This window comes from Rhyacophila brunnea, unplaced genomic scaffold (assembly GCF_057557595.1).
Source record: "Rhyacophila brunnea isolate RB1 unplaced genomic scaffold, BYU_Rbru_1.0 scaffold_20, whole genome shotgun sequence".
Classification (NCBI taxonomy): Eukaryota; Metazoa; Arthropoda; class Insecta; order Trichoptera; family Rhyacophilidae; genus Rhyacophila; species Rhyacophila brunnea.
The window spans coordinates 21,518,620-21,530,781 of NW_028232860.1; the positions used below are offsets into that span (position 1 = coordinate 21,518,620).

A 12,162-nucleotide genomic window follows, 5' to 3' on the forward strand; every position below is an offset into this window, starting at 1 on the left:
AAGGAAAATAGTTAAATGTCGTAAAATAAAGACATCGAAGAAATTTCTTCTGGACGCGTTCTAAAATAAGCTTACAAGAAACCTCATAAAGTAAATCACAGTAATCAAATACACAAACTCAGTCACTGGACTAAGCTTCACATATTTAAAAAAAAGCAAAAGTAACTCTTTACATAAACTAATTTTGACAATATAAGGTATTAATAATTCTTTGTTTATTTGATTACTGTGATTTACCCCTCCGTTCCCACATACAAATTGTTCACTCCCTTATCATGGATCTGAAAGTCAAGAGACCTCGGGGGAAGGCGGGTGTAATAATAAGTACTTATATAATCTACTTCTTCTCGAATGGCGCCAGGATACAGGATACAACAGATACAAAAATAAACACACAGACAAATAATAAAGCTTGTGGTTTCCTTATTGATTTCTCGGGAAATATCTTTATTTCCTTTTTAAACTTACCCGGTCTAAATTTTCTATCGGTCGAATCCATTTAAGATCGAATTCAAGATCTTTCTTAAAGATATTTTAAGTATTAAAGTCAGGAGATCTCGAGGGAAGGCGGATGTAACACAATGTTATGTTTCCTTTAGTATATTATAATCGTTTACTCTTATATCTACTGTCAGGAGCCATCCCGGGCTGTTACGCCACGAACGATAATTATGATGAAGTATTCTTTCCAATATTAGAAGTTTTTTTTTATAATACGAAAATTCTTAATTCAGTGTAGATAATCTTTTGACTCACACATTTGATGAATAATTAAAATGTTTCGCTGCGAAATGCTATGGACCGTTGGCTTTAATTTACTGCTTGCAAAAATAAGAGCATGCATATTATTTCCTATGAAATAATTCAACGAGTCCATTAAAATTACCCGTACATAATTAGTACAGCATCGAAAGTGAAATTCTAACGTTTAGTTTAATTTTGTATAAAAGCAATGGACAAGCGGTAGTCTGATATCAGTTCGAACAGTTCCATAGTCTTGGAGGTTTGTCTGTAACTGTTGAAGAAAAACAATAAAATGTTGTCGATGGTAAGTTGCATAGTCTATTATTTACTATCGAATATATTCATAGACTATTTGCTACAATGATTAGTAAAAAAACCCGAGAACCCATCATTATAATATTCGTAATTTGAATTTAATTTAATTTGAATTAAATGAATAAATCAAAATGCGTAGAAGTCTACTAAATGAAAACGAGTTATTGCAATCCTTTGCATAGATTATTTTTATCAAAAACTGTGTTATGTGGTATTTGCCCTGTCACCAAGAATTAGTTATGGTATTTGTGACACTATTTTACCTCAAAATATTTTATTGAAATATCGTTGGTTAAAATTATACCATATTATACTCGTAGAAAAACCTCTTATCGGCAGAATTTTAAATCATTAAGATGCGTCCACACTATGCCGTTGTTTGCCAGTTGGCAAAGCCGAAACGATGTAGACGTGACTGTTGGCATGATTGGCTGACTCGAGTGTGGGTCTCCTTCGAAGAAAGCCAATGAGAACAGGGAGTGAGGACGTGCCAACCACTGGCCTCACGCCTTCTCGGTGAACGTTGTGCTACTAAACTAAATAAATGCCAACACAGCTGTAGACGTTTGCCAACTCGCATTGCCAACGACAAACCGCGGCATAGTGTGGACGTGGCTTAAAAGGCGATTCTCACCGATGGCACAATAAACTCAATTTTTACCAAAGTGAGAGTTGACACTATTTTATCCTGGGCTATTTATTAAACAATACGTAGAATTTAATTTTAATCATTGTTATACTGTCAAAAAGTTAACTTTATCTAAAATATACGTATCAGACGTATTCAATAAATTATACCTGATATATTGGACGTGTCCAGTGATACATATTTAAGAAATCATATGCATCGATTGTTTTCTCACGCAAGGTGCAGAACTAATCTGCATTTTTGAATGAAGTTTTACTTTTTTTGGCGTGTTTGGGAAATCAGATCAGAGTATATTTTTGGCGTGTGACATGCAACACATAATTTATTTTTTCACACGAAAAAAAACTCACTCGATTGGATTCGAACCACCGATTGTTCGGCTGTCAGCCGAACGCACTACCTTTACGCCACAGTATGATACTGAAATCGTGACGATTATACAGTATAATATTATAGTTTATAATTGTTCCGTTGCCTAGGCAGCGAATTTATTATTGTAGGTCATTTGCGATTCTTTACGTACTTGTACGACACTTGACACTTAAAAATAAAAACAACGAGAAACCATTATATAATTTAGTAATATAAGTTAAAGTGTATAGAAATAAACTAACGGCGTTCCAATAAGCGGTCCTTTTTCTTGAGTGTGTAATTTAATTAAGAGTTAGTCGAAGAATCTAGGTTATCACAAGTTTGTTTTTGTTTTGTTACGCCAAAGAAGTTTAACTTCTAACGCGCGCACATAAGTACACACACCGATTTTTTAACAGTTAGTTTTTACAAGAAATGCATGTTAACCACTTTCTCGAATCTATTATGGATATGCTCTGTATTCAAACATGTTTTATAAAAACTATATGGTAAATCATAGTTGTACCCTAAAATTTATCCTACCAGAATCATATCATAAAAATTTGAATAGAGTATTTTTAAAAGAATTGTTATTAATACATATTATACATATATAATAATATACTAACAATTGAACTATACTTACATTGCAATACAGATTATTACAGATTTTTATTAGATGTCTTCTTCTTCTTTTGGAAAAAAGTACCCATTTTTCTATTAAACAAAATTGTGTATACTGTAGATAAATTATATCAATGCTCTTAAGTGTGTGTACCTACCCTTAATGAAAACTCATATAATTATGTGACATCTCTTCGGCTCACAAATCATATCTAACGTCGATTGGTCGAAATATTGTCTCAGATCCTAATTGTTTTTGGAAATATATTCATTCGCTTAGTTCCAGTAGTACTACAAAAGACAATGCCATGATGACGTTGAATAATGATCCTATAGAGAACCATGTTATATCTGATGCATTTGCTAAGCATTTTGAATCACTTTATAGCTCAATAGAACCGCTACTTGACCCCGATTCTGCTGGTCCTTCGTCTGCAACGCAAGATATTCAAATCTCAGCTTTTGACGAGAAAGATATGGAATATGGGTTTTCAAATTTGTCTCCCAAAAGTTCATTTGGTCCAGATGGCTTGCCACCTTATGTGGTTAAGGGCTGTTACGAACATATATCCTTTCCGCTTAAACATATATTTAATTTAATCATAGCATCCAGCACTTTTCCTGATGCATGGAAAATAACCCGCCTAAGGCCGCTTCATAAAAAGGGATCTAGATCAGAGATCTCTAACTATAGGCCAATAGCAGTTCTTTCGGCTCCATGTAAATTATTTGAATCGATATTACATATAAACATCAACCGTCAAATAGACTCTCGCCTCTCCGATTCGCAGCATGGTTTTCGACTTAGGCGGTCCACAGTAACAAATCTTATAGTGTATAATAATTTTATTTCAAATTCTATGGATAAGTCAATTCAAGTTGATTCTGTGTACACAGATATTTCCAAGGCATTTGATCGTGTTGATCACGATATTTTATTACAAAAGCTTTGTACATTTGGCGCGTCATATAGTATAATATGTTTTTTTGCTTCTTATTTGAAAAATCGCCGTCAATTTGTTGATTACCATGGGAATGAATCGCGGATTTTTAGAACAAACTCTGGTGTTCTTCAAGGTTCAAATCTTGGCCCAATTTTGTTTTTAATATTTTTTGATGATATTGTCAAAGTTATAACCAATTCTTCTTGTTTGCTATTCGCAGATGATCTTAAACTTTTTCGAACTATTGAAACCCCATTATGCTGTGCGATGTTGCAGTCTGACCTAGATGCTATCTCGCAATGGTCTATCTTAAATAAACTTGAATTCGCTACCTCCAAATGTAATATTATTTCATTCAATCGTTCAAGGCACACCTTATTGTTCCCATACACATTGGTCTGGTATAATATTGAGTAGGGTAACGGAGATAAAAGATTTGGGAGTATTGTATGATACAAAGTTCACTTTCAATCAGCATATTCTTAACATCAGTACTAGATCTAGCAAAATGCTTGGTTTTGTTATGAGGGTTTCAAAATCATTCGAAAACGTCCGAGTGCTACGTACATTATACGTATCATTTGTGTTGAGTATTCTTGAATACGCCAGCATTATTTGGAGTCCTAATAGGTTCATGCACACAATTAAGCTGGATCGAGTCCACAATAGATTTCTTAGATTTCTCTACTTAAGAACATACGGGTTCTTTCCTTATGATAATGACAATAAAATGAATTTCCCGACTCGTTTTCTTCTGGGTATGCTATCAATGCAATCCCTGTCTACCCGAAGAGTGATTGTTCTTTTAAAGCATTTCTTTTTACTTCTTCGTGGGTTCATTTACAATCCGCATATACTGGCAAATATTAATTTTCATGTTCCCACCAATATCACTCGCAGCTCCACGGTCTTCAAGATACCTCGTCGCAGGACAGATGTTATGTTTCATGGTGCTGTGTATCGTGCAATTAGCTTATTTGATGGCACCATAAAGGTTGATTTGTTTTTTATTAATTATATAATGTTTGTAGACGTTTTAAATAGGATAAATTTATAATTGTATATATTATCATGTTTCTTTAATATTTACACATGCTGTCTTTTCCACTTTCTTGTCATATTAGTTGTTATTTGTAATTAAGATATTTTTATATATTTGTATGTATTATGTATTATGGCGCATTGGCCAAAAGCTGTAATGCCGTAATACTTTTTTTTATAAATAAATAAATAAATAAACATGTAAAATGTTTTTTTATCAACAGAAACTGGTAGCGTTTGCCGGCCTCCTGGCACTGGCTTCATCGTCAGAAACGAAAAAACAAGAAAAACGAGGACTGTCGGACTTCGGCTATGGTGGTCACAGCACTGAGGAGCATAACTTCGGAGGAGGTTCTTCAGACGCAGGATTAAGCTCCCACGGAACCCCACAAGTCGTTACCAAGACCGTCCATGTCCCACAACCCTACCCAGTACATGTCGAGAGAAAAGTTCCAGTACCCGTCAAAATCCACGTCGATCGTCCATACCCTGTCCATGTGAACAAACCATACGCTGTAACCGTTGATAAGCCTGTCCATTACAAGGTATACAAGGATATCCCATACCCAGTCAAGGTACCATACAATGTTCCAGTAATCCAGCGAGTGGAAGTTAAGGTTCCCAAACCATACCCAGTTCCAGTTGACAGGCCTTACCCAGTCAAGGTAAACAAGCCTTACATCGTCGAGAAGAAGGTTCCAGTATATATCAATGCAGGAAACTCTCATAATGCTGGACACGATTTTGCATCATCCGGTCATGGTGCTTCAACTGATTATTCTGGACATGATTTTAGCTCCTACAACCAAGGATCAGAGTCCGATTACTCCGCTCACGATTTCTCAGGTCATGGAGCTTCCGGTGGATATTCTGGGCATAGCTATTAAATAAGATCATGGTTTCTGTGGTTTCGCGGTAAAAATTCTTAAGTCAGTTTGGTTGCAACTGAGATTATCGGTTTTAAAAATTTATCACAGTTTTCAAAATACTCAAAAAACAGGAGTTAATTGGTGTATCTTTTTATAATTTCTTTTGCGTTATTTATGTATAATTAAGTTGTATTGTAGTGTTTAATGTTTTAAATAAGTAATCTTACTTAGAGTTAAAAATGATTTTCTCAATTTAGGCTGTTTCTACAAATTAAAATATCTATTTATTTTGATTACATGTGCACAATACTGGCATTAAAATCTTAATTTCGTAAAAACTCGACTTAAGAACTTTTACCCTGCAACCACAGGTTTATTGATTATAAATGACTTTAACAATGATAATGTTTAATTGTATTGCTAGTTTAAAAAAATGTAATCTTTTTGAAAATAAACAGAATAATAAACATAATAATTTGAGTATTTTACATTATTGACGGCGACAGTCGCTTTACCTTATATACGCATTTGTTCATAATTTATTATAACATCACGTTGGCTGTGATTATGAGTCCCGCTTTCTACTAAAAATTTTTATTGTAGGCATGTATGTATACTTTTGAGGTATTCCAAATTATATATATCCAATAACGAAAACTATACGTATTCTTAAATTTTATGACTTTTTTAAAAATTTATATTGCCGAAATGGTTTCTGAATAATCTAAAATTAATAATCCTGTTTATAATAATATAGTACCTATTCCAAAAAAATCCGACTCGTTACCACTCACTCACAATAGCCGAGCATTTACAGATCGAATCTCCAGTCTGCCATAAGATTTACATGATCTTTTTCAATGTGTGTTTGGACCTAATAGATTAATCAAAAGGCTAACATCCATTTCTTCTAATAACATTTTTTTTTTAATAAAACTTCCACTCTGTGAAGGTCAATATGTTCTTATTCGGATCAATTATGGTAAAGTAAGTCCTTACAACATTAAAAACACTAATAAAAAATAGAAAAATACGTCAATATTATTTTATTGACAGTCAGGCCTCTATTACAGAATATTGAAGACAGTTATGTATAGTTTTAACACAATCGATTACATTTAATCTACTCGGAGACCTCTGTACATCAGTGACGAAGAGTGGAGGTAGGCTGTTAAGATCCGACATAAATAGTACACAACAAATTTTGTCAGTCATATTCATATATATAAATGTTGTCATTGAACTAAAACTACAAATTGCAGATAGTGTTGGTTAGTTTATAAAATTAAATTAAACCCTGCGTAAACTAAGCCATAATGGATAATAGAATAGTCAAAATATTCATATATCTATAAAATATGACGTTAAATCATACATAATTGAAGATATTTTATAGATAGAAGAATATATTGTAAGTATCTATTATTGTTTGATTTAGGCACGAATTAATGAATTATAAAAACACTAACTAACTTATTGGTAAGTTGTAAAGTACGCAAGGTCAGTACCTATGTTGATTTTTAATAAAATCTGGTGTAAAAGTATAGCTTTTTGTTTATGATAAATGTTTATTCGCAGTGTCCAAAAGCGCTACCTAGATTTTTTTAAATATACACAAGATCAGCCAAATGCATATTTTGTAAGCTATATGCTTATAAAATAATGGTGGATCTAGAAAGATAAATGCTAAGTTGGTAACGCTGACTCAGTGATAGGAACAGATATGATTTATGTGAGATGTTGAATCATTGTTTTTTCCGGAAGTTCAGTCCGTAATTTGATTAAACTGCGGTCTGGGCAGCGGCTTCTGTTATATTAATATAATTATTATTATACAACTAATCATGTGAGTACATATGCTCATAAAAACACCGCAACATCCTTCCTGGTGTATGAATCATTGTCATGTCAATTTATGTCATTTGTTATTGCAACTGTTGCGATTAAATCGTTGTTATAGTAATTAAATAATCTTAATGGAAATGGCGTATTTATTTTATTTTGTATAATTAATAGTCTTCATTATAATTTTTCTCCTGCGTCGTATTCTATTAATTCTACTCACCTCATCAGGAAGTTTTACAGAAGATGAAGATTATTTTTGGTGCAAAAATCAAGTATTTACATGAATTGAATTAAATTTCAATAATTCAATAGGTCTAGTGCGGTGATTCCCTACGTGGGGCGCACGCCCTCACCAGGGGGCAATTTGAATGTTTTGTGGGACAAAAAGGTCATCCTGAAAATCATTTGAAGACGAAGCATAGCACAAGGATCGCACTAGTTTTCTTCTGAGTTGTACATGTAATGTAATAGGTATAAATATTTACTTACGCAAGGTAAATTAAAAATAGTATTGCCTATATTTTTATTTGAAGCAATTCATTTTTTTTTTCAGAATTAGTTAGGTAACTATAAAATTTTCCCTTCCTGGCATGGAGATTTTTGAAGCGTTGAAGTGGGGCTTAGCAGATATAAGGTTGGGAAATACTGGTCTAGTGCAATGATGTTGACCCCATGACACGTCGATCATTTTTATGTGACACGCTAGCAAAGTTCGAATTTTGTATGCTTAAGGGGGATGCTTATACTATCAGAGGTGAAAAGAGGCACCTAACGGAAAAATACGAAGCTTGCAATTTGAGATTTTTTTTGATAATTTACAATTTCAACTGTAGTAATTAATAAATATGTATCTAAAAACACTAAAAAGATTTTTTTTTTTTGTAATTTAAAGATAAACTGGCAATTGTAAAAAAATGTAATAAAATGTGAATTCGTTGCAGGGTCAAATCTTATTATTACATTATATTTTATGGCCATATTTATTATTAAAATTTAGTTTGTTAAGTTTTAGATTTTTTGTCGTTTAGATTTTTGACTAATTTATCGTTTTAATATTTTTTATATATATTTTAGAAAACATCAATTTTTATAAAAAATATAAATGTGTATAACTTGAAATCCTTTTTATTTATATCAAATTTTATTTTAGGCATGGTCACAATATTGAAGCTCGAGTTGATATAAATAAAAAGGATTTCAAGTTATACACATTTATATTTTTATAAAAATCGATGTTTTTAAAAATAAAAATAAAATAAAAATATTAAAACGATGAGTTAGTCAAAAATCTAAACGACAGAAAATCTAAAACTTAATAAACTAAATTTTAATGATAATTATGACCATAAAATATAATGCAATAATAAGATTTGACCCTGCAACGAATTCACATTTTATTACATTTTTTAACAATTGTAAGTTTAAAAAAAAATAAAAAATCTTTTTAATGTTTTCGGATACATATTTATTAATTAATACAGTTGAAATTGTAAATTATCAAAAAAAATCTCAAATTGAAAGCTTCGTATATTTCCGCTAGGTTCTCTGCTGGCATGCGTCTCCCCCTTAAGTTGAATTTTCATATTTTTCAATAAAAACAAGTACGGACTCGTAATGACCTAAAAACTAGCAAGCAATGTTTTGACAATATTTTGGTCAATATAATGTTTGTTTGCTACGAACTATTTTCGAAAAGAATTTAAAATATGATTAATATTACTGCCATACACGATAGCCGAGCGGTTAACGTGTTGGCCTATAATGTCGTCGGTTCGCATTTTGGGTCTGACAAAAAAATCGTAGGTTATTTATCATGTATAATGTATTTTTGGATACAGAGTTTGGACCGAATAGGGTGAGCATGTGGCTAACATCCATTTCTGATAAAAATAAAAACTGTTTATGCAAACTTCACTCTGTGGAGGCTCATAATATTCGGATGTAATTTATAATACTAAAAAGAAAATCACAAAGAAATGAATATTTGTACGAAACAAACAAAATATATCTTAAGAGGTAGGTATCGTGTAAGTCTAGAAACATGGTAGTCCTCAGTCTCAGTTGATCCTCTATAGTCTATATGGGTATGAATTGAGCTCCTCATCTCCGCCCGCCATTTATATGTAGTCGCGATTTGTGCACGGCCGCCTTCCATGACGATATAAACGTGTCAGAAAGAAAATATTTTAATACCACACTACTTTGTCCTGAAACGAAGCTGCACGATACTAATGTAGCAAGACTATAGAAAAAGTTTAGAAAATAAAAAAGGGGTATATATGGGTAGTCGACATTTATGGTGTTTACCCACTATCAAATCCAAATGTCCGATTCCGTGATCTAAGATAACGGCCTGATGTGGCAGCCATCATATTTGTATAAGGCACTGATTATTCTCCAAACAACATTCGTCACCCGAGATCGTTGTGCGAGCAAGCGACGCATCTGAATGTGAAATGTCAGGTCATGGACCTGTCTGACCTGGACTGAACATCTGGGTGTGAATGGAAAACTGAGAAAACCACGACTCCACTGAATCAATGAATTCGTTGTAAAGCACTGGCTTCTTGTCCTGGGACTTCTGGAATTCATCGGTAAGGTCACAATATATTTAACTATATATAACTGTATAAAATGAAAAAATATGTAAATATTATAGTAAAAATATATAAACACTATAATATTATTATTATAATGCAATACACTCCTAAGAATGTCATTTAAAATAAGTGAGAAAGAAGGTTGCTACCTGTATAAGTCATGTATTTTGTGAATAAACCATTTCAAATTGGTGAGGAAAAAGGCCTTAAGCTGTCTAACTCAAAATAATGTTGATAATTTTTGTCAGGTAAAATGACTTAACCCTCATTTTTATTAGTTTTTCTTCAATAACGTCATTATTTAAATATAGATTGGGGGAAAAAAAACACCAAATTATTAATCATCATGCACTTCAAGTTTGTGTATATTTTATATTTAGACTTTGGCCCAAAGTCATTATCAAAACGTTTTTTGTGCCTCCTGTAAAATTTGATCAGTGTGGATTAACTCCTTTTGCCTTTCCACAGTCGACATGGTTTTATCAAAGCGTGGGTAAATGTGATCGTTTATATTACTACACCAGTGACGGCCCTATGCGAAGTGCCGCCCTTATACACATTTAAAATTGTTAGGAGTATAGGTACACAATATCATCTACTGAGAATTAAAGAATCTCTACGAAGTCTACTCACAAACAGCGATAGTTTTAGGTACACGGAGGTTTGAAGCGCTGACTAGGTTGGACGCCCCATTATGATTTTTTTTTAAACTAAGATGCCTGTACTTTCTAAAAAAGTGGCCTCATCTCCGGTTCATGGAAAACAGCCACTGCCTTTTTATTTATCTATTCTATTTTTATTTTCTTTGTTAAACATCACAACAGGCTGTGAAACCCAATTAGAGTGGAAAAACTCCCAGGCTTGAGGAATTCACATATTAGATTATGTAAATAAATTTTTACGTCACCATTATCGAACCCGGAGCTCCCGGATAGAAAGCCAGCGCCTTAAGCACTGCACCACGAGAGCCGTGTAATGATCGTATTCGTTCCTTCGTTTGCCGCCCTGTATAATGTGCCATTTGCGTCCCCTAATCAACGCATGGCCTACATACACCCACGGGACGTTAATAGACTACACTATTGTCATTTGGGCCCCATGGGTTGTTCTTGTGTTAAAAAGAATATAATATGTAATAAGTGACGCATTTAAGCAGCTAGGCGTGCAGGACTAGATTAAGACAGAAGAAATAATTATGGAAACCATGACTTCGCTGTAGCGCTATTGAGAGAATAACTTGGAAGAAGAATATTATTTATTAGGTACCTAACGTATTTTGTTATTGCAATAAAAAATAGTCATTTGATTCACTTTATTTTTAAGGAAGTTTTAAATAAAAATATGAACACAACTTAGTTATCATACTATATTTCAACCGCTAACTTCTTGGAGAAAACAGTCGTGACGTATTTTTTTCGGTTAAATAATCATTATCAAAATATTACTCATTTCCACAAGTTTCTTCGTGCTTTGACAAGACACCACGCAGGGAATTTTTATGGAATGACATAAATTTAGATAATGCAACGGAAGTAAATAACGTCATAAAATTGCTTTAAAAGGACGTATATCTCTACAATTAATTTATTATACAAAGGCACAGCAAGGAAGAAGCTCAGAAAATTTAAAGTGAAATTAATAATTATATAATATAATATAAAGTGGATCATCAGTATTATTTTTAAATTACTTGATCATTACATAAATACTCAAGATGGCGAAATTGGTTAACTCAATTCAAGTGCTTGCTCTTGTTGTGATTATAAGTGTATTTTTACAATCACGTGAAGTTCATTCGTATAGTACTTTTATAAATTTGCAATCGAGGCATATTGTGACAATGTCGGACAAAGCTAATGACACCATAATATGCCCTGAAGGAAAACGTCTATCTGGAACAGTTTGCCGAGATGTCTATGATCCATTACCTGTTGCTGAGAAGTACACCAGTGAAAAGCGTACCCCTCCGAACGTCCAGACCACAGTCAAAAGAGTGGTGTCGAAATACCCCGTCACAGTTAAATGCCCCCCCAAGCAGCGCAGGGCTGGAAACAGGTGTCGTGCAATCTTTTGAATGTAGGAAAAAGAAACTTACTCTATCATCCCTCCTTTATCATGTGAATATTTCATGATTTGATTTTTGTGATTATCGACTGACAAATATAAACATATTTATTTTT

At 33.0% G+C, this 12,162-nt stretch overlaps 1 protein-coding gene across 1 annotated transcript; it reads left to right on the forward strand.

The window, feature by feature from the left end:
• The first annotated feature begins 973 nt into the window (after window positions 1–973).
• LOC147071390 (uncharacterized) lies at window positions 974–5,984 on the forward strand. The gene is made up of 2 exons (XM_085948244.1): window positions 974–1,048; window positions 4,893–5,984. Exons 1-2 carry the CDS (start codon window positions 1,037–1,039, stop codon window positions 5,553–5,555), a joined length of 675 nt encoding a protein of 224 aa, XP_085804370.1. The 5' UTR covers window positions 974–1,036; the 3' UTR covers window positions 5,556–5,984.
• Window positions 5,985–12,162: the final 6,178 nt, after the last annotated feature.